This window comes from Vigna unguiculata, chromosome 6 (assembly GCF_004118075.2).
Source record: "Vigna unguiculata cultivar IT97K-499-35 chromosome 6, ASM411807v1, whole genome shotgun sequence".
In the NCBI taxonomy this organism is placed as follows: Eukaryota; Viridiplantae; Streptophyta; class Magnoliopsida; order Fabales; family Fabaceae; genus Vigna; species Vigna unguiculata.
In genome coordinates, this window is record NC_040284.1 from 9,872,945 (window position 1) to 9,897,626 (window position 24,682).

General features: G+C 33.8%; 1 protein-coding gene across 5 annotated transcripts; it reads right to left on the bottom strand.

Annotated features, from left to right (window-relative positions):
- Positions 1-9,797: 9,797 nt before the first annotated feature.
- On the bottom strand, positions 9,798-16,528 carry LOC114188677 (molybdopterin synthase catalytic subunit). Of its 5 annotated transcripts, none has more exons than XR_003605419.1 (7): positions 16,304-16,528; positions 15,963-16,043; positions 14,300-14,996; positions 13,203-13,250; positions 12,505-12,562; positions 11,439-11,552; positions 9,798-9,998 (listed from the first exon to the last, which is right to left on the bottom strand). XR_003605419.1 is itself a non-coding variant. In XM_028077265.1 (5 exons), exons 3-4 carry the CDS (start codon positions 14,856-14,858, stop codon positions 13,204-13,206), a joined length of 606 nt encoding a protein of 201 aa, XP_027933066.1. In that variant the 5' UTR covers positions 14,859-14,996; positions 15,963-16,043; positions 16,304-16,527; the 3' UTR covers positions 12,307-12,562; position 13,203. The 5 variants fall into 5 exon arrangements, 1 of the variants encoding a protein (XP_027933066.1); XR_003605420.1 differs by lacking the exon at positions 9,798-9,998 and adding an exon at positions 10,492-10,822; XR_003605421.1 differs by lacking the exon at positions 11,439-11,552.
- Positions 16,529-24,682: the final 8,154 nt, after the last annotated feature.

Here is a 24,682-nt window from a genome sequence, read left to right on the forward strand (position 1 = left end):
GGAACTTGAGATTTATATAAAAAAATAATAATAATAAAAAATAAAAACATTAAAATGTTGAATATAATTAGGACTTCATTTAAAAACGCTATTCTTAAGCTTTTACTCAGTTATATATTATTATGTATAATAATAATTTGTGTTAATTTTAACACCGTTGTTATATAATTTTTCTTTATAATTTTTTAACCAGTAATTATTGATTATGTATATGAAAATTGTTTTATATTGGTAGTATATTCAAATTAAAAGAATTATAATAAAGATCATAATTCTAATCATATACAATACTCTGTGATGAGAAATTACTTTTACGTTGGTAGTATATTTTAACTATTATTTTTATAGTTAATATCAATTTATAAAAATTATTTCAAATATATTTTTATCTCCAAAAATACTAAATATAAAAATCTAAGACCTACATATCACTTCCAATGATATGATTTTTTTTTTTGTTTATTTAAATTGAATTTGTTTAATTATCTAACTAATGATTCAAATATATATAATTAGCAAGGTTACCAAATAAATAAATACGCCTATCTGATTTGCACTCAAGTTAGGATATAAAAAGAGTTTTGTCCAATGTTTCATACTTTGAATTTTATACTGCAAAAAACAAAAGTACTTAAATTTTAGCCCGTTATTCTAGTATATTTTGTCAAAGTAGTTATTATACTTTTCCACTTTCTAATATTTTGGAGATATATAAGTATATGAATTAAAATAAATCGATAATTGTTAAACAAAATAGTTATATAAGTTCGATTATTATTATTATTATTATAGGTTTAATTATTCGGATATGTGTCAATCTGGTCTCTACTTTTAAAAAAATGTCAATGGCATCCCAACTTTTAAAAAAGTGTCTCAATTATGAACAGTAGCAAATTTATAAAGATGTTACTTGGTAATAAAAATTATAATGGGATAATTTCTTTCTTATGTAACTTAAAACTAAAAAAATAGAACATTACATTATAGTATTCAAAATAGGTAATTCAATGTATAAAAGTCATATAAAAGATATGACTATAAAAATATCTTATTTATACACTCAAACTAAACCAACAAGCTTTATGCAAAACTAACCATTTACTAAAAATTCCATGAGACCTCCACTAGTCTAATTGATGGCTTATCATCTTTTAGAGGTGCCTCTATACCTGCAACTTCATTTGCTCACAATACAAGACAACCAAGAAAACAAACAGGGTAAGCTAGTTGAACAAAGGACATAGATAAATTTTAAACATTTCATATATATATATATATATATATATATATATATATATATATATATATATATATATATATATATATATATATATATATATATAAGTTTCATGTTGAATATAAAACACAACTACTCAACATATCACATTATCAACCAAATTCTTCTAGACTTGATATTATCTGGATTCATCACTTGATTCAAACCTATGAAGCCGAGCATTTATGGTGATATAAATTGCTCTACCGAGCTACTACACACAAGGTTAATCCCTATTATAGTCATAAGAATAATTGAATTACCCTTATGACAGAACCTCCTACTACTCTCATCATTTAACCATTTTTCTCCACATGAGTATGAATAGCTAGTAGACTTCAGGATAGCCTAACAAAATGACACAGTCATAACCTCAAGGCACACCCTAGTAAAACACATCACCCATGGGATTTCCTCCTCGGGAAATACCCTACAACAACTCAAACATACCTATGTTTCATGATATAGATCAATCATAGAACTGCACAAGAACGAAACTAATAACACTGAATGGTATCATAATAACACCCAACGGTATCATAACAGTGCCCAATGCTGATGTTCTAAGGGCTTGGCGCTCAGTGGTGACGTCCAGTGCAATTCTTCTCGCAAAAGGTGGCGTTCAGCGTTCAACCTCTCATAAAAAGTGGCACTCGGCGTCATTACCAGCACCTAACGATCTAGAGTTAAAATTTCTCCCAAACCTGCTCAACACAATCAACGCCCAACGCCACCCTACTACGTTATACCAATTCTGAGAGACTTAGGACCTAGTTAATTTCTCAATTTGGTACTTCTCTTTCAATATTATAGCTCATAAGAGTTTCATCAGGAAGGAGTAAGTACAACCTTGTTCAGTTATTGAAAGTTTGCTCAGCTCAATCACAGATCAAAAGCAAACAATCAACTAAAAATTATCAACTAGTCACACAGAAGCAATCTAGTCATACTCACATCAAAATCAGATTCATAAATTCGATTCAGGACCAATATCATAAACAATCAACGACACAAGATCAAAGCTAGTTTCCTTTACCTAAGAAGATGGCTCAAGAGACCCAAATAGCTCTAGGAACTCCAAACTACCCCCAACCACACAGAATGCTCTATCTACACTAAAAAAACATCGCAAGAATGATCAAGACCTACTGTTATGATCATTTATCAAGAGAGACTCATATTCATGATTAAAATCTCACATGCAACCAGAAGAAGGGTCACATGCAAGCCATGTCAGAAAGACCCACAAGAAAAATGGGCAAAAAACAACTTACACTTGAAACTAATTACTATGGTTCATTTGAAGTACACATTAGATGGTGTGTGTATTTTCCAAGTTTTTAAAATCTTGTTCAAAAAGTCCTTTGCAGTTGCCCACTTATTTGCACTGGGCTTCCTACACATGTTTGATAGCAACTGCAGTGGAATGTTTTTTTTGAGACAACAGTGAAGGCACTTCATACTTTGGGTTTATAAACACTTCAAATTAATTATTATTACCAATAACAAAGTAATTTAAGTTGGTGTTGTGACATTATTTTAAGATAGAAGGCAAGGCACATCAACGAAAAATCGAAAGAGAAATATTAACCAATGATATAGTGCACACATAAAACATCCACGAAAAAATGAACGAGAAATGCGAAGAAGGAGATGAAACCCACACTCAAACAACGGGCAATGCTTCCAATTTCGCGATGAACTCGATAACCTAGAACAACCCATACTCAAAAACGGTCGAAGGCCCTACCATGAAGGAATACGAAGACATTACATGAACCACCAATGGAAGAAGTGTGAATGGTTGTAGGAAGTGAAGGAAGGAATGCCCTAGATAAGACGAAGGAATGCCCTACTTTTCACCGTTTTGAAAAATGTATTCTCTCCCAAATATGAAAACTTTTGGCCCCAATACCACACATGTGAGCATTGAAAAAAAAAATTGGAAAATCAAATTCATAAATGACACGTAGGCATAATAAAAAAATGAGCAAAAAAATTGTGTCAAAGTATTGTTTTCGTAAAACTTATCCTACACATGTAGAGAAAGAACCATTCATAGAATAAAATGTCGATATTTCAACACATAAACATTAATAAGTTGCAAGCAAAAATATTCTCTAACATGGAGAAACATAAAGCCATGTAATCAAATTTGTTCCTAGTGCGAAAACGATATTTTGACAACTTATTTCTCTTATAACTTTTGACAACCTTACATGGCATATTACATGGCATTAGTTTTTTTATTTTTTAAAGTTGAATTTTTTATTCCACGCTAACCGCACTTGGGAAGGGGTTCAAAAACATTTTTCACAAACTGTATTTAGGGAAGAAGTCCTGTCTCACGCTGCTTGCGTTTTCTTTGGTTGTGCTTGCGTTTTTGCTCGACCATGGTTCCAACCGGTTCCAACCGAAGGTGGTACATTTTCATTTTTCAATCCTTCGGCGTCCACCCTTGCTTGGATGAGGTGATGGTAATGTTTATAGAATTTTTAGTTTGTGGTCTAGAGTTTCACGATTTGTATTACTTTTTGTTGTGTTCAAATTTGATATTTGGGCTTTGGATTTTGGGGTTAGCATATTTCCCCCATTTAGGATTTGAAGTACTCTTGGTGTGTTGTGTTGGATAATTTATTTGGTTTGTATGAGGTGAGTGTGGGTTTTCCCTTTTTGATTATATGGTTTCTTGCATTTTGGGTTTAGTTCATTATTACCTCTATTTTTGATTGGTTGGGCGGTGTTCATGCATTTTTTATTTTTTTATTTTTATGGTTTGAGTTTGACTATCACAATTTGTTATTGATCCATGTTTAGAATCATGAGTAAGTGTAATGAAGTTAGATATTGTAGTAGTTCCACTAAGGTATGGATGTTTGTACTGTACAATTTATGTGATTTAAAATTTTAAAAAGTGCCATATTTGTAACTATTGTATGATGTTTGTAGATTTCTTTTAGGCATCCATGCCAAACGAAATTAGTTGGTTCCTTGAATAAGAACTTAACACGAGAGGAGAAGTTGTGTACTGAAGGGACACCATTTAAGTGGTTCACTATGTTCAAGGACTCACTGAAGATATGAAAAAACCTTGTTAGTGAGTTGTGTAGTCAATGGATGGAAAGGAATGGGGTTTTTACTAGGGTAAAACTACAAGTGTACTAAAAAAAAAAACTCCAAATGACCTAAGATTTTGTAGGAAGCACCCTAAAATCATGAAAGACTAACACAAAAATTTCCAGCTCAAAACTCAAAGTCTAACTATATCGCATATTTTTGCAAAAGTTGAAAACACAAGAAAAACAACAAAATAAATTGTCGAAAAATAGGAAATGGCCACTTCTTTGGAAAATATAGAACAAATAGTTGTCAGTGTAGGCTATCAAGGGTCTTGGAAATGTTTTTCTACCCCAAAGCGATATATAATTATAGCAAAACTACAAATCAGAGCACAAGTTATGGTTGTTTGAAGTTTTACTAAACTTGAGTTTCAAAATAATTTTTAAACTTCAAACAGAGTCAAACTAAGTTCTCTTGGGGTTTTTCTTACAAAATATGGGTTCAAAGGAATGACCACACAATTTTTTAAGCAAAAATAATAACCATAGCTATCAAAATCAAAAATTTCAACTAAATAGGCAAAAATTGAAACTATTCACTACTACTAGAACACTATTCATGCGACGAAAACACTATTCACTACCACACACTATCAACCAACACACATACTACACAGAACACACACTACCACTACCACAATTCACATACCCAGCATATAACACAACACATCATAGAACAATTGATGTAGGTTCATTTTAGTTTTGTGAAATATGGTGCTTGATTTGTTAAGAAAACCTAGAGAAGATCCTTACTGGACATTAAGATAGCCATAAAAGGAGAAGCCGAGAGACAAGCGGAAGAGAAGTGGTCTTAGAGATTTTAGGGTCCTATAAGAACAATATTGTTAAAAGAGTATTGATATAGCATATTTATACTGACATATGGTAAATTATTTTTCTTTTTCTTTTCTTTATCTTATTATGGGCTTAGGTGTTTTCTTCATTTCTTGTTAATGTCTCACTACAATTGTATTGTTTGAGGGTTGCAAAATTAATGTAATTTTCTTGTGAGAGCATGAGCTTTAGGATCGTAAATGTTGGGAAATGATTATGATGTTATCTGAACTACAATATTAGAATTATGAAATTTTGTATGTAAAATTAGTTGGATGTGTATACTTGAATAATTCTTGTCACCCAATCCAAATTTGTCTCCACCACTACACTACAATAACATGCAACTTAATTAATAAATAAAATATTTAACTTTTATTATAACATAATAACTAATTCAAAATACATTAGATTGTTTCTAAAAAATAATTTTATAAAACTAAATTTATTTTATCTATCAACTCAATTAAATCTACCACAAGATTTTCATTTTTTTTTCTTGGTTTATTTTCTTTTCCACTCACCCAACAATGTTTCCTACTACAATTAAGACAAGTATAGCAAACAAGTATAGCTATTACTTGTATCTATCTCGACATCATCCCTGATATTATCATAATCATTACCCAATATACATTATAATTACACAAAATCACAATAAGTAAATAAATCACTTATCATAACATATAAAATAAAATAGACATCAAATTCAACTATTTAATTAATTATGAATTTCTCCAAAATAAATACTATTGTAATATGTAACGCCCCAATTAAATAGGTAAATTCAATTTAATAAAGCGTCACACATATATAAATATCAAAAGTGCAGAAATTGGATAAGAAGATACACAATACCCCAACAATGTTCATAACAAAAGAGAGGAGGCACTACACTGCCTAACCTAATCAAAATGTATCAACAACAACACAAGTTCTTGTACAGAAAAATAAATCTAGATAATAAAACTTCTTCCGCTGAGGGCCCTATAATGAGCCCCATACCCGTCCTTAACCATGAAGCTGTAGCATCCCTATTGCCATTACCACTGTCACGGGTTCTCACATCTTCTCACATCAATAGAGTTGATGATCATTGCAAAGGAGGAAAACCACACACACAACCATACAAACAAGCAAAAGGGTAAGCTGGTGCACAAAATTCATACATCATAATAATCATCATTCAATCATACAATCAGGCATATATACTGAGAAGCCACACATGACATACCAAACCCTCGAAACTACAAGACCTGACTATCCGGATACGCATAATGAGGCACCACCACAAGACAGTGGAATTAAGTCCTAACAGTGAGGCATCACCACGAGGCCTTCGCGAAATTACACCCTTACAAGAGGCACCACCACGTGGCCTACGTGGAATTACGTCCTGACCTTGAGGCACCACCATGATACTCGCGTGGAATTACGCCCTTATGTTGAGGCACCACCATGAACTCTCACCACGAGGTTCATGGAATTAAGTTCACTAGGTGAGGCACAACCAAGCACTCCCATTAGGAAGGTCCATGGGATTACGTCCAACAGATGGGGCGCCACCAAGAGCTCTCCGTACAAGAGCTATGGAATTATGCCCTACCACACTTAGTTCATGTTTCACCAACCAATCAGAAAGTTCTCGAAATACTAACATCATGTATAGACAACCAATCATACAACTCATGCTTTCCAACTCATACAAAATGAAGCAACATATCATTTCCACCTCAATCTTATATATATATATATATATATATATATATATATATATATATATATATATATATATATATATATATATATATATATATATATATATATATATATATCATGGCATCATCCCTCCAACCCTCCTAGTAAGGTATTTAGATCAGGCAAGAAATCCACACATCAGTAAACCACTCAATGATAATGCCAAACCTGCCCGCAGTCTCGCTCAAGCTAACAGGGCTCGCTCAGGCGAGAGAGGCTCTCTCGCTCAGACGAAACCCTTCTCGCCTAGGCGAGAGCACGAAAGGGGAGCAGTGGATTCTGCGAGGTCTCGCTCAGGCGAGCCCCTTCTCGCCTAGGCGAGACCACTCATCGCTCAAAAAGAACGCACGTCGCCTAGGCAACAATTCGAGTGGCAGATTCTGGGCGAGCATATGATAATCTCGCTTAGGCAAGTCTAGCTCGCTTGGAAGGTTGACGGCAAAACCCTAGCAGAGCGTCGTAGCTGCTTAAGGAGGCAAGGAAGCATTGTTTCTAAAAGTGAGGGGAATGGAAACGTTAGGACAGATGGGATCTGTTTTTACTCCTTGGGCTAACCCTTAGGCCCATTAGGCTAAGGGCAGCCCTTAAAACATTAAGGCAGAAAATTGGGCCTTACATAATATACAATCACTTTTATTACTTATGCATTCACCCAAATATATTTATAATGATTAAAATTTATAAAATAAAAAATCATTTCGTATAACTCTACTAAAATAATAAAAAAATTCATATAATTTTACCAATGTTACGAAAATAATTTTATATAAATTTACCAAATTATATAACATTATCGTATTTAAAAGGGGCATTTGCATTATTTTCAAATATATTATTATAACTATAAAAGTATTTAACAAAAATAAATAAATCACTTGTCATATTATATCAAAGAAAAATCATTAAAATAAAATTATTTAGTTGAATAATTTAATCAGAATATATACTTAGTTATGATGACGCGTAATAGAAATTATGTTATTATGAATTGAAAAAAAAATGATTACTTTTAGACTACAGGTCAAAGTGAGTCAATTTAACTCACAGATTGGTTCATCACAACTTAAACTAGAAAATGGTCAACTCAACCTATCTCACTATTTAATGAGTCACAAATTTTGTAATCCGGTCTGACCCACCACAGATTGGTGAGTTAGTGGGTTAATGGGTTAGCTCACTTATGAATGTTTTTTTATAATTTATTTTATATATTTATTATATTACAATGAAAGTGAATTGACTTAATTTATTTTTTATGTATTCACTTGATTCCTGATTCTCGAAATATTATTACAAAGATAATAGTTAAAGATTAAAGTATTAACGTGTTGACAAACAAATTGATTAAACATTCAAATTATTCAAATGTTATTGAGCAATATTCGAGCATTTAAAAATATGAAAATGTGAACCTATATAATTAAAAATAATAAATAATTATAACAAAAAAAATTGAAAAAAAATATTGGTGGGTTAAATGGATCAACCCACCTTCAATCCAACTCGAACCTGTTTAACTCAGGTTAAGTGAGTTGAGTTCAGTTCAACCCACTTTTTTTAAAAAAAAAATTGAATTTGACTCCACCCAACTCGACTTGAATCCGTGGTGAGTCGGGTTGGCTCACGAGTTAAAACCCATTTTGACATCTCTAATTTAGACATAATAAAGTCAATGTCACAAAACATTTGTCCAAGTTGTATAAATATTCTTTTATAAATTAAATATATTAAAACCAAATATAAAGTGAATTTGATTTCAAAATAAGAGACACCTAATTATAAAACATAAGTTGATTATTAATTGTCCACCTGCAGGTTTTTTTACAATTTTGATGCAATTTACTTTTTAAATTTGCAAAAGTGGTGCAAGTTTTTAAAAAAATTCCATAAAGGGAAAGTCGTGCCAAAATGGTACGACTTCACTATCAAATTTGAAGTCATGCCAAAATAGCAAGACTTTCATGTAAAAGTAAAGTCGTGTCATTATCTTACAACTTTAATTAACTTCTTAAGCAAAGTCGTGCCATTTTGTCTTGTAATTTTAAAGAAGAAGTCGTCTAAAGACGAAACGACTTGAGTGCCAACATAGTAAATTGTAAAAATGATTTTTTTATTTATTTAAATAATAAAAATGAAATAATAAAGCATAGTAACTAAATCTGAAATATAATTAGCGAAAATATTTTATTAAGATTTATTCATCATAAAATGGTGTAAACGTTATCTATGGGACCCCGTGCCACAAGGAGGTCTTCTTCTTTGTCGTCTAGTTCTAATCTAAGGGGGTTGAGGTGGATCGCCATCAACATTATCTTCATGTTGTTGTGTTTGGTTAACATCTTCCAACATTTGTGGTGACATTGTAGGCCGATAATATTACTGAAAGAATGTGGGAGATGCAAATGGAGATGTTGATGATGAAGTTCCAAATTGAGTAGACTCCCAATTACAACAAAAATATGAGCCCATGCATGTTGGAAAACAACCTCATCAGTTGCATCTTGTGGTAGTTCTTGAAACATGTTGTTTAACCAAAAAAAAATTATTGACTTCCCTTTTAGGGATTGGGCAGGGGGGGTGTTATCAACCCCAACAACAATCCCACCCATGGTATCAAGTTCGCAGGTGATGTTTCACCAGTAACAAGTTCACCATCGGAAGACCCAATTGCAAAGCAACATCGTGTAATTAATTGTGGTTTCTCCATGCAGTAGATGAATCGTATGACTCTCTATTCTTCACCTCTCAACTAATGTAGTTATTAAGTGACAATTGATGTCCATGTTAGAAAATGGCAGTAACTGACCAAATCTGGCAAAATTCATTATTGTCTTAACTTGTGGATGAATTAAGTCAACATGGGCTGTAGCCCAAATATAGTATTTTCTTAATCGTTGCAGTATATCATTACTTGCCCAAATTGCTTTAGTAACATGTCTCTCTTACAATTGTAACACATACATATCACGACGAGGGAGCCTTTGGTTATGAACCATTGCTTTTATGAATACCTACAATAACCCAAATAAGTCACCAAATTAACAATAAAATGATAAAGCGATTTTTTTAATAATGTGAACATCCCGTGCCACTTCACAAATCATAATTTGTCAAATGTGTTAATATCAACATTGGTTAATGCATACTTTGCATTTATTGTAACATGTATAAAACTATATATGACAATTTTAATGCAGAAATCCATTAAGTATCAATATATTACCAAATAAAATTTATAATCTAAATCCAAAATATCTATGCACTATAAAACCTATTTCCTTATATCCTATTTTATCTTTCAAATCTATACAATAAATAAATTTTCTAGGTTATAATAATTTGAAGTTTTTTATTTATGCTCACTTCCGTTATTAAATCATAACATATACTCACTACATATACAAACGTTTATGTATATATAAATATATAATTAATAAAAAATAATTAATGGTATCTAAAATTTTAAAAATAGAGAGGACCTATCCGTATACATCTTACAAAGGGTTTTATGGTCTTTTAAGCCATGTATTGATGGATTCAACTATTACAAGCCAGTAGTGCAAGTTGATGGAACTTTTTGATGGGAAGATACAATGGTACATTATCGACAACAATTGGTCAAGATGGAAACCGCAACATCTTTTCATTAGCCTTTGCTATTGTTGAACGTGAAACAAAGGAAACTATGATCTTGTTCTTCCAACTATGACACCTCAACCAAATATATGTCTGATCACTAATAGAGGCACAACCATACCTTCAGCACTACAATCCCTAGAAGTTGCTTGGGAAGGAAATGGACTCACATCCATTTATTACATTTGCCATGTTTCCTCTAATTTCAATAAACAGTTCAAAAATGCAGAATTGAAGACACATCTACTAAACATGGGTACCTACATTAATTATTTTCAATTTTCTAATGCAATAAAACACTGTTATTTTCTAATATCGAATTTGTCACAGGTTATGAAATGAAACAACCTACACTTCAAGCAAAGATATCTACTATGAAAGTCGAATTTCAACAAGCAACTTCTTGGATAGACCAAATATCATTGGAAAAATGGACCTAAGCTTATAATGGGAAAAAAGATATGGCCACATGACAAAAACTTTAGCCGAATTTATGAACTTCTTTTTGAAGAGAGCAAGATCATTGCCAATTTGTGCTCTTGTTAAATTATTTTTTGAAAGAACAAAAAATGGTTCATGGAATGAGGGACAAAGATTGAATGCATGTTACGAGCTGGCTACCAATATCCAGAGGATATTTATGCTTTGTTAAGAAAAAATGAACAACAATATGTCATGTGTCATGATTGCCATAATTCAGTCTTCGATGTTCGGGAGATTTCCACTCCTCAACTTGGACGTCATCCAGTGTCATACATTTGTTAAGTTAAATAATTGGTGGTGTGATTGTGGGAAGTTTCAAGCTCTTCACATACCTTACTCTCATGTAATGGTTGTTTGCTCAACCTCCCATTTAGAGCCTATTACATTTGTGGATCCTATTTGTAGCCTCCAAAGTATTTTCATAGCTTATGAGGTGCAATTTTAGCCTGTTCAAAATAAAGATTATTGGTCTACTTATATTGGTCCAAATTTAATTCCCAAACCTCACATGCAACGCAAACAATTAGGAAGACCAAGTACAAGTTGTATCCATAATGAAAAGGATTAGTCAATTCTAGACAAACCAAACAAATGTTCGTTTTGCAAAAATATTGATCATAACAAAAGAAATTGCCCAAATAGACATTGTTCATTTTGTGTAACTCTTGTCACTACATTGCATCAATTTTGTTTATTTTAATTTCAATATATGTCACCCACTAATTATTAAGATGTTTCATTTCATGTACTTTTTATTAAGGAAATCTTCCTTTTTCTTTTTTCATGTGCGTTTTTACTTTATTCTCCTATTAATTACTCAATTAAATTTTTAATTTTTTAAAAATTTTAATAGAAACAATTGAGAATGCAAAAAAAAAATAAAGAATAAAAAAGTTCATTGAAGCTATGTCGTCTTCAGACGACTTCTTCATTAAAATTACAAGACTAAAGTCATGCCAATATGACACACTTTGCTTAAGCAGTTAATTAAAGTTGTATGATAATGGCAGGACTTTACTTTTAAAGGGAAATTTTGCCATTTTGGCACGACTTCAAGTCTGATTAACAAAAGTCTTCTTATTTTGGCACGACTTCTTCATGGTGAAGTCATACTATCTTGGCACAACTTTCCCTTTGTAGCAATTTTTTAAAAACTTGCACCATTCTTGGAATTACAAAACTAAATTGCACCAGAATTGTGAAAAAACCTCTGACTGTTTTCCAACTACTCGACTAATAAAGAAAATAGCCATGTTACTACTGGGAAATGAATGTTTACTGATTTCACAAGTCAACTCAAACTTCAAAGATTGCTCCACTACTACATTATATAACCAAACAAAGTAATTCCATCAATTGGAGGGTATATCCTTTACAAGCAAATTGAAAAACACTTACTCCTTGATGCATCTTCAGTTTTTCTCTGACCTTCAGCAACAGCGATGGAATCTATAGCCTGAAAAATGAATTCATGTTGTGATTACAGAAAATATGGTTGCTGACACAACAATCTATAACATACACAAATACACGAACATCCAAAACTTTCAAATTTCAATAAGCCAGGAAAATACCACCAATCTCATCAGACACAAGGAAAACACATCCAGCAACCAAAGTAATTGTTTTGTACAAATACAGGTATTGTATAATCAATGAACGACAAAGTCACCTGTATATTTATTCGGAACAGAAGATAATATCATCAAATCTAAACCTTACACACTATAAACTAAATTGTGTTTTGAGTTATGCATTAGTTCATGTAGTACAGCTCATGTTATAATCTTCTTGATGAAACCACAACTAGGCAATATTTTTCAGGAATATGGTACTGAGGGACTACAGACCATGGATCCACCATATATAGGCAAGATTTTAGGCTTAATCATATTTTTTGACCCTGAAAAAATAGTCAACTTAGCTTTTAGTCCCAATTCTGTGAAAATATATGGTTGTAAACAGATCAACAATGTCTGGTATAGCCTGATTGTGCCACTATTACCAATTGCACAGCATATGTCCACTATTTCAATAATTAAAACTAACTTCAAAGGAAAAAGATACAGAGACTGGAAAATATATAACTGTATTACCTTATCTTCCATCTCCTCCTATATTTTTTTCATGTGACGCCTCATTAGCTGCAACACACATGAAATAGTTAGGTAACAGGGCAGAATACAGAAAAAAGTTCTTATTAATTAGTAACTACAACAAGATTGAGGACCTTCACAGATAAAGGGGCAAGAGAGATAGGGGGAGAGTACAGCTAGAAACTAATCCACTAACTTGTGTTAGGAATATCTCAAGTCAAAGAGAGGAAAAGGGGCAGAGAAGAAACAGTTTCCTTCAAATGTTTGACATTTATCCCTTCCAGCCAATACATATGTGAATGAAAGGCAAAATAAACACGAAGAAAAATTATTGCATATATATTAATTTAGCAAGAAAAGGTGATGAAGCTAAAAGCTGCAAACACACTACAGGCTTAGAAGTGGCCTTAAGTTGATTTATTAAGAATGGAATGTTGCACTTCGAGTCAAATGATCCGGAAAAATGGTTAAGAAAAAAACAACTTTCAAATTGTACAATACGGAAGTCATTTGGCTTTGCACAATCCAAAAGTCATTTTTGGCTTCCAAATTGTACAATTTAGAAGTCACTTTCGACTACCAGTTTCTAGAATCTGGAGAGAAAAAAAATGAGAATTTCTTAATATGGAGTGCAGGGGAAAATATATAGAGGTGCAGGAAGAATCGGCCCATGCATGGTACCAATCCAAGAAAAATCTTGCTATCATAAGCCAAAAACCCTTAATTATCAATAATCTTTGAAACGTTATGAAAGGAGTTGACATGCCAATATCTCACTAACACTGAAAAATAAATGTATTTCCATTTAAAATGGCATTAACTATTTTAAGATGAAGAAACAACCTATATGGATGGATATGCATACCATGGAGTTATCATTGAAGAATTTTTTTACCGAAATTATAAAAAATATTATCATAGTTATAAGGAACATTAACATTACTATTAAATATATTATTATAAGTATAAAAGTATTTCAAAAACTTAAATAAATCACTTATCATATCATATCATATAAAATAAAAATTCCTATAAAATATAATTATTTAATTGATTAAATTGATCAAATATACATAATTGACATTAGTCTTGGCTACCTTGATCATCAACCCGAACCTTAGTCCCACAGCAAGCCTTTTTGGTCTGCTCTTTAATTACTACCTTTTTCCCGCAGCAACCTGCATCATTGTTACCAAGTTCGGACCTCCTCTCTAGGAACTCACTGTTCTCCTTCCAAACCTCCCCATTTGAATAGACCTCTTTTTTCCAAATAGGAACTTTGGCTTTTATCTCATCTATCAAAAATCTACATGCCTCCAGTGCATCTGCCCTGTGGACAGATGAGACAGCTATGAAGACACTTGTTTCACCCACAGGCACTGTTCCTATACGATGAGCAACAGCAATGGAATGTAGGTTCCAGGATGCTCTAGCAGATGAACAGATCAAGTTAATACAACGTATTGCCATTGGAACATAAGCTTCATATCTCAACTCCAAGACTGTTTTCCCTTCAAAAGTGTCGCGAGTTGTGCCAGCAAATGTTGCTATAGCACCAGCTTGTGGAGCACTAACAAAATTCATGTATTTAGCAACATCTACTGGATTCAGGTTTTCCAAGATTTCAATAAGATTTTTATCATCTTCGGCAGCCATTTCCACAAGTTCAGACACAATGATGATGGAACAAAATTCCAATGTGATCTGTACACTTTCTTCCTTCGAAAATTAAAGTAGACAAGTCCAGCAGTTCAACCTTCAAACTGATTATAGCCGCTCATAGTTCCCAAAGACCTGGTGAAAAGCTTCTATAATATTAGGTTATAATGTCAACATCAAATGACATATGACATATAAATAACATTTAAACGAGCAAATTCCATATATATGTAACTTGTTTCCTAGGAACTTTGAAGGCTAGAAAGAAACCTTGGTAATTACAAAATATTAATAAAGTAATAGTATTAATAGTAAAATATGATGGACTCGGCTTCCTATAAACTTCACCAAATGGAAACAATCAAAAAGAAAATAGCAGCAATGCTAGTTTCTAGAGTTGATGTAGGGAATCACGATGATTGATTAATTGAATATTGAAATTGAATATTGAAAATCAGAGATATTTGTATGCAGTTAAGGGGTGAAAGTACTTGAATTGTAAATACAGGAAGAGGAAAATGGAAAGGTAATACATTTCATGAAGTGATTTGAGAGAATGATCTTTCTTCATCCACACTGGTTAAGATTTACGAAATTAGTAGTTCTACTTCTGCAATAACACCAATTTCCATTCTTTTATTCTGATCTAGTTTCAATCTGAAATCCAACTAGTTGTCTAACTTTCAGAATTTTGCTACAGAGTCTATTAAATATGAATGGAGTGGGAAATTTTAAAAATTATACTAAAAAAGGCACAATTTAGATTTCACGTGGGGTTCTACTGCTTTGTGTCTAAGTGATAGTCTTGACCTACCTAGCTGCTATCTTCACAGTGTTACATTCTCTCACATTAAAAGACAGTGATACTTCAAATAAATTTCGCTCCCTTTCCAAGTTAGTTTAAATCGGCTTGAGGGAGGAAGGAAATATTTTTCAAAGACATCAATACCAATATTCAAACTTAGCCTAATATATGACAGCATACAATCTTCAGTAGGAAGACCATGCATCTCTTTCTAAAACTAGTTTTAAAATTTTAATAGTTTTAGAGATTAAAAAAATGAGATTGTACTACAATTTCGAGCATATCAATCAACCTACCCGTTTGTGTAACGTAGGATATCCATTGCTTCCACGGATGAACTCCCTTTTTCATCTTCTTCCAATTTGCAACCTCACCACCTGCAAACACATTTTATCAAACATTTTTCAGGAAAAGGTCAGATAATTGAAATTCATTGTCAAATTTGAGCACAAATCAATGTAAAATAGACAATAACTTGCAGAGTTAAGCAACAGAAATCTAAAAAATTAGCAAATTTTTTGGCAACCATCAACCCCTTAAAATTTAAAAATAGAATTTTTGCCTTTTCATGTAGAATTTCAATTAAACAAAAAACTGATCTTTCAAGTGAATTTAGAGAAAAAGTTTCTGCACTTACTGGAGGTAAATTATGTTCAATCCAATTGCTGAGCTTCGACGCTAGTTGGATTCAATTCAGTGATTCAGTCGCAGAAAGAAAGAAGAAGGGGCTTTTAGGTTTAGGTTGAAGCTGCTGCTGCAATGATTAGGACCAAATAAAACTAACTAACTGATGTCATCTCGTAGGTCATCTCTTTCTTTCTGCAACCCATAAGCGTCAGCACCACCGATGGGGTGGTTAAAAGATTGGACTGTTCCTTTACTGTTTTTAAAAAAATATTTTAAATTGTTTAATAATAACAAAATTATTTGATAACTAGCGTAACACAGGCGCTATCGCGCCTGTGTGTATGTACTTTTTAAATATGCGTGATATTATATTAGTATGTGATAATATTATAATGTTATTAAGTTAAAAATAAAGAAGAAATATATCAGAACAAATAAAAATAAAGTGAAATATATCAGAACAGATAAAAGAATAACCATTGATAAATAAAGAAGAAGAGAAGAAGCATAGACATCCAATTTTATAAAAAATTTGTAAAAGTAACGATCAATTTTTAAAAATTTAATAAATTATTATATTTAAAGGATAAAATCGGTATTTTGAAAAGTGGACGATGATAGAGAGTTGGCCGAAATGCGCACTAAAAACTTTTCGGGAAATCTCCTCTAAATCATTAGTATGGCTATCAAAATCATGAGCGTCAGCATGTAGGTTCCAGATCCAAGTAGTAGTATCTGGTCCCTTAGCTATTGTTCTTGAGAAATGACCAGGTTTTGCCCATTCCTCAAAAGAAGTTTTTATAGGATCCCTTTATAACAATATATAAAGGGGAATCCCCTTTATATATTGTTATAGATAAAAATAAAAAATTTAAGTTATAATTTAAATTAATCCTTTAATTTAATATTTTAAATATGAATTTGTTTAGATGTATTAGAAATTTTGTTTCCTGAACTAAGATAATTTAAATTGAATTTAAAATAAATACTAAAATATCATTTATAAAAAAAATCACAAATTCAAATTAGGAAAAAAAATACAACGATAAATAAATTTAAAATTAATTAATAATAAAGACACATTGATTATTTAATTAATGTTAATTATTTATTAGTTTATATAAATTTTATTGACATTTAATAGTTTATATAAATTACTCTATATGTAAAATTATTGTAACTCTAATATAAATATATGTAAAATTTATTCTTTTCATATAGTAAATTACTTTATGTAATGTCCCATTTAATTAATATGTATAATTAAAAGAAACGCCACGTATAAATATTATAACAACGTAGTCCTGGGATCCTTAACGCCACCCCTACAAAACTAGGCACACCATGGTGCCAACAGAAACATGATAACGATTTTACGAAAAATATATAAATCTAAGAACAACAAATACATGGGCCATAGCCCTAAAGAAAGCCCAAAAGAAACTAAAGTCAAAATAAATAAAAGATTAATATAAAACTCATGAGCTTATCAAGATTAATATATAAGAGCTTAACCTCACTCCCCCTTACCTGATTAGTTGGAGGGACACACTAGTAATACTTCTAGAAGACCAAGATCTCTTTCAAATCTTTTGCTCTAATTCTTTCTTTCTCACTTAACTCACCTTTCCTTTAATTCTTTCTACATTTTTCTCTTTCATGCCATCCTTTTATAAGCAAACCATGTGCAACTTCATTAATGCAAAGATTCTCTTCATTAATGAAGAGATAAGCTTCATGCTTTCCTTATTTCTCTTACGTAATCACCCTTCCATCATTTCTTCCATGTATTTACATATTAAGATAAGATTCCTTTCATTAATGAAAGGTAATCCAAAACTTTCCAAGTAATCCATGTAATACATGTGGATGATGTAATCTTAGGTCATCTTTCTTTCATCATTCATTTCTTTCATCCATTTACAAGCCATGCATGTGCCAACTTGCCAAGTAATGAATGGATGCATTAAATGTAAGGTTATCACTTCTAATTATTCTTATCTTCCATGTATTTAGATATAACTCCTTTAAATCTCCTTATCTTCTTTCTTTTTCTTTTATTTCTTTTCTTTTCTTTGTTTTTCTTTTTCTTTTCCTTTTCTATTTTTTTTTCTTTTAGAAGATTCTTTATTATTATTATTTTTTTTACACACACCTATTTAATTAAAATATTTTTACCTAATATATATATTATATTTGTTCTGTTTTGTTCTTATTGTTATTTTCAATAAGTAAAAATTACATCATGATAAAATATATTTTTAATGTTTAAACTACATCATAATAAAATACGAAACATTAGTAAACATAGAAGATTTTCTAAGTGTTTTATTTAAAATAAATAATACAGTTTGTTAAAAATAGGGATGTTACAGATCTCGCTTAGGCGAGACCCCTCTCGCCTGGGCGAGTTGTTCGCTCGCTCAAAATAATGAGCTGGCCGCCTGGGCGACCTTTGGCGAAAAAGGTTTGGGTGAGCCTCCGCCAGACTTGCTTAGGCGAGTCCGACTCGCCTGGGTGAGATTACCAGTTCTCGCCCTGGTCTCAACTGCAGCAGATGCGTTTTCCAAACCAACCATTCATACCAAGCATTCCACGCACAACCAAATAGTGATCAATCCATACAAACATAAAGCAAACTCAAGGACAAGCTACTAGCAACATACACTCGAATCTCTAACTTCCCGTACCTGAAAAGGGTTAACAGAACCTTGACAACACGAACGCGAGCACTGTAGCTCTAGGAACGAACTAATGAGCTGAAAATAGAAGGTACACAGAACAAAGGGGCGGATTAATACGAAACCCTAATTGTGAAATACAAAGGAAAAGCAATGGAACTCATACGATCTAGAAAGGGGCACTTACATGGAGTAGGAACTGGTTCAGAGCTAGTTCGAGAAGGCTTGGGACAAAACCCTAGCAGAACGTCCTGTGAGAGCAAGGGGGATGACGACTGGTTTCTGAAAGAGTGAAAGCGTACACATTAGGGCATACTAGGATGAGTTTTATCCTTTGGACCAGCTCTTAGGCCCATCAGATTTGGAGCAGCCCTTTATGTTAAAGGCAGAAAAAGAACAGGGCCTTACACTTTATAATAACAATATTAATTTGTAAGTGATAATAATTAATTAAATTAAAATATTATAAATATGCACATATTTCAAGTAATATAATGTGTATGAATTAATTTTTTAAATTATCTTTATTTAATTTTTAATTTTAAAAAAATGATGGCCAATCACGTTACATTCTAATTTTTTTGTATGTTAATTTGACAAATTAGATAAAATTAGATAAAATGACAAATTAGATAAAATTAGATAAAATGAGTCGAATTGAATTCACATGATAATTACATATTTTGAGTATGAAGTGTACTAAAAAAAACTTTATAACTTAACTAATTTATATTCAAAGTGTTTATATATATATATATATATATATATATATATATTATGAATTAACTTAAATTTTATATGTTAATCGTATGAACTTAATCATGTTTTTTTAGACAAAAATAGAGATTATCTATATTGTGTCATATGTCAGATGAAACTTTTGTTCAATACTAAATCAAAATTATGGATTATTGAATTTTTTTTTTCTAACACATTATTTAGTGGGATGTTCATAATTTGATGTTATTTTATTACTTTATGTTTCTTCATTAATAATGGTATATTAATATTCCATTAATAATAATTTAGAGTGATGTGTTCCATAAATTAATTTAGAATACAAATGTGTAGATGATAAATGAAGATAAACTATATTTATATTTAGAAATGGGATAATTGTTAGTTATATGTAACTTATTATGGTGATAATTCTTAGTGCATTCAAAAGAACAGTAATAATAAAATTAATTTAAAAAATAATAATAGAAATAATAATAATATTGAAATAAATATTGGAAATGAACTATAGTTAAAAGTTTGACTTTTGAAAGAGTAAATATTAATTAAGATGAAATAGTATCTTTCTTATTAATAATAAAACTCATTTATTTCTACTAGTTATTTAAAAAAATCAAATATTTTAAACATAAAAATAAAAACAATTATGTATAAATAAAAATATGAATGATATATGTAACGTCCCATTTAATTAATAAACGTAATTAAAAAAAACGCCACACACAAATAGTACGATCGTGCAGTCCTGGGGTCCTTAACCTAACCCCTACAAAGCTAGGCACACCACGATGTCAAAAGAAAAACAGTTGAAAGGTCTAACAAATACAGGTAGAGTAATAAAGCATATAGCAATACATGGGACAAAGTCCTATAGAAAGCCCAAAGAAACTAAGATCCAGTCCATGCAGATTATGCAGCGAAACCATCATCTCCCTATTGCCTGCGGGTGTTCCTCACATCTGCTCACACCAACAAGTTGATGATCATCGCAAAAGAGAGTACCACACAACAGAACACACAACAAAGAAAGTAGAGTAAGCCAGAGCACAAAAGAATTCATCTATACAATCCACTATATATATATATATATATATATATATATATATATATATATATATATATATATATATTCACCATACCATACCCACATATCAACCAAGTATGTTATGACTTCTCAAACAATACACGACTCGACTCATCCAGATACATATAACTTGGTCGGATTCAACGGATGCTCACACTTGTGGTGGATACCTCTGCTCACCCCCGAGCTGCTCACCCCCAAGCTATGTGTTACAAGTGTTACAATGAATCAATTTCCCTCACCACAAGGTTAGCCCTTAATGAATTTCAGGCCTCCTGCTACTCTCACCACAGGAGTCAGTCCGCTCTAGGTGAGACTAACTGACTCTTTAGAGTGTCAGGATGCAACCTTACCTTGAATCCTTACCTATTTATACAAATGGGGCACCACCATAGACACCCACTAACAGGGGCCATGGAATTACGTCCCGACCATTGAAGCGCGACCCCGAAAGTCTCACCTAGAGACTCCAAGGATTTATGCATTGACATGGACTAAACATGCTCAACCAATCAAGAAAGATTCATCATACAGATTTATACATACACATCGCATACTAGTTCTTCATAGTCCATCCCTTTCATTTTCCAATGAATCCATACTAGTTCATCATTCTCATCCAACATAGTGGAATTTCATCTCATGCCAACCATGTCAATTTAATACCAACCACCCCATTCCTTTCACATGCGAAGGTTCACGCCCAAACCATCATTTATAATTCATGGATCACATCACTCATGCATATTGATTTGTCTCATGCATTTAACATAATAATCAACACCCAAACAAGCATAAACCATTTCAGAATTTTAGAAATAACCACACAATGCACTGTCTCGCCCAGCTCCTCGCTTAGGCTGAAGGCTCCGCTCAGGCGAGAGGCTCTCGCTCAAGCGAGACCCCTCTCGCTTGAGCGAGATGCTCGCTCACTCAAAAGTTGAGCTGGTCGCCTGAGCGACCTTTCGCGTAAAAAGGTTCTGGGGAGTCCTTGTCCATCTCGCCTAGGCGAGACTGGCTCGCTTGGGTGAGATTATCAGGCCTCGCCACTGTTTTCCTACAACAACCACACCCACCAGTCCAAACAACATATTCATGCGTTCACAACTAACATAACATCACACCAACCACATAATCTCGAAATAACAGCCGAACAACATGGAAAAACGGGATATATGAGTAAGCCTTAGCTTCCCTACCTGGAAATGGCTAGCACGAGACCTCGACCCTAAACAGCGGAAAGCGACAGCTCAAGGAGCGACTTAAGGTGCTGGAAAGAAATGAGAAACAGCGGGAAATGAGTTACCCATCGTAACAGTAGCAGAACTATGAGCACAAATGAAAGGATACTTACGTAGAGGAAGAGAGCTGGTTTGAACTTACGTGCCTGCGGTGGTACCAAACCCTAGCAGAGATTGAGAGGCAGTTGCGGCTCTAGGACAAGGAACAATTTGCTGAAAAGTGAGAGGGAGAGTTAGGGTTAGGGCAATCTTAGGGTCTGAATTCGTTTTGGGCTAGTCCTTGGGCCCATTCGATTTGGGGCAGTCCTTACAAAAACAAGGCAACAGAAAATTGGGCCTTACATTCTGCCCAACAAGAATATTTTCGTCCTTGAAAATAAAAACTTACTAAGTAAAAAGGATGCGGGTGCGATTTCCTCATATCTTCCTTCAACTCCCAAGTTGTGTCACCTGTCCTCCGATCCCAAATGACTTTAACAAGGCAGGCTGTCTTTCCTCAGCGTTCCTCAACTTTGATGTCCTCTAACGCAATGGGTGGCACCTCTACAATGAGATCCTCTCTGATCTATATATCCTCAGCTTCCAACACATGAGATGGGTCGAAAACATATTTCCTCAACTGTGACACATGGAATACCGGGTGAAGATTCGCCAACTGAGGGGGGCAACACTATCTCGTATGCCACTAGTCCAATCCTCCTCATGATTTGATATGGGCCAAGGAACTTAGGAGAGAGTTTCCTTGAGCGGAGAGCCCTTCCCACACCAGTGGTTCAAGTCACCCTCAAGAACACATGATCGCTCGTCGCAAACTCTAAGGGTCTCCTTCTGTAATTTGCATAAGCTTTATGCCTACTCTGAGAGGCCTGCATCCTATCTCTCACCATCCTGACTTTCTCAGTAGTTTGCTCTAACAATTCTGGCCCGACAAGCATTGCTTCCCCATCTTGATACCAACATAGGGGAGTCCTACACTTCCTACCATAAAGAGCCTCATATGGCGTCATGCCAATGCTCACATGAAAGCTGTTGTTGTAGGTAAACTCGATCAAGGGCAACACCTCATCCCAAGCTCACAGGTGATCCAATATACACGTCTGCAATAAGTCCTCAAGTGATTGGATGGTCCTCTCTGATTGGCCATCAGTCTGGGGATGGTAGGTTGAGCTCATAGTCAACTTGGTCCCCAAAGCCTCTTGTAAGGTTTGCCAAAACTGGGATGTAAACCGTGGGTCTCTGTCAGAAACTATGCTCGAAGGTACTCCATGCAACCTCACGATCTCCTTAATGTATAACTGGGCTAAGTTGGCTATGGACATCCTCAAGTTCATCGCCAAGAAGTGGGCACTCTTGGTCAACTGATCCACTATAACCCAGATGGTGTCATGTCCTTTAAAAGTCCGTGGCAAATGGGTCACAAAGTCCATCGAGATGTTGTCCCATTTCCACACTGGTATCTCTAAAGGTTGTAGAATCCCACCAGGCCTCTGGTGCTCCACCTTCGTCTTCTGACAGGTCAGACAGGCTGGTACAAATAGGGCCACATCTTTCTTCATCCCCTGCCACCAGAAGGTCTCCTTGAGGTCCTGATACATCTTAGTCATGTCAGGATGCAAGCTAAGACGACTTTTGTGTCCTTCCTCAAGGATCAACTTCCTCACCTCGGCATCATCAGGTACACAGATTCTACCCTGAAACCTCAGTATACCATCATTACCCAAGGCAAAGTCTCTAGCCTCATCCGACCCAAGTTGTTCTCTGATTCTATTTAGACTGGCATCCAACAATTGTCTCTCTCTGACTGAGTCCAAAAAGTCACTAGATATAGTAAGGGCACTACACTTAATGGACTCGGACCCCAACTCCACCTGTAGCCTCATGTCTCTGAACTTCTCCAATAGTTCCACCTCTTTAATCATAAGGTGTGCAGTATGCATTATCTTCCTACTCAAGGCATCTGCCACTACATTCGCCTTCCCTGGATGATATAGGAGCTCGAAGTCATAATCCTTCAAGAATTCCATCGATCTTCTCTGTCTCATGTTCAGCTCCTTCTGGTCAAACAAATACTTGAGGCTCTTATGATCGCTGAACACGCGGAACTAAGCACCATAAAGATAATGCCTCCAAATCTTCAAGGCAAACACTATGGCTGCTAACTTAAAGTCATGAGTGGGATAGTTTCTCTCATGAACCTTAAATTGCCTTGAAGCATAGACCACCGTCTTCTTTTCCAGCATTAACACACAACTAAGCCCTAGATGGGATGCGTCACAATAGACCTCGAAAGGCTTCCCTATGTCTAGGATCACTAGTATCGGCGCACTGGTCAATCTCCTCTTCAACTCCTGGAAACTTTCATCACACTTATCCGTCTAGGTGAAGGGTTGGTCCTTCCGAGTCAGTAGTGTTAGAGGTGCCACTATCTGGGAGAATCCCTCTATGAATCTCCTATAGTAGCCCGACAACCCCACAAAACTCCTGATCTTTGTGGCAGACTTAGGACTTTCCCACTTAACCACCGCCTTAACCTTCGCTGGATCCACAACTGGTAGCATCTATTGGTGAACTAGAGGTGTTAAAGGTCAGGTTGGGGGTTCGATTCCCACTGGCAACAACCCACCAGTATGAATGGACGGAGAAGG

Excerpts from the sequence above, each read along its gene's own strand:
- LOC114188677 (XM_028077265.1), bottom strand. The coding sequence starts at position 14,858 with ATGGCTGCCGAAGATGATAAAAATCTTATTGAAATCTTGGAAAACCTG. Across the intron at positions 13,251-14,299 it reads GGTTCGGGTTGATGATCAAG|CTAATGAGGCGTCACATGAA; the intron begins GTAGCCAAGACT and ends TGTGTGTTGCAG.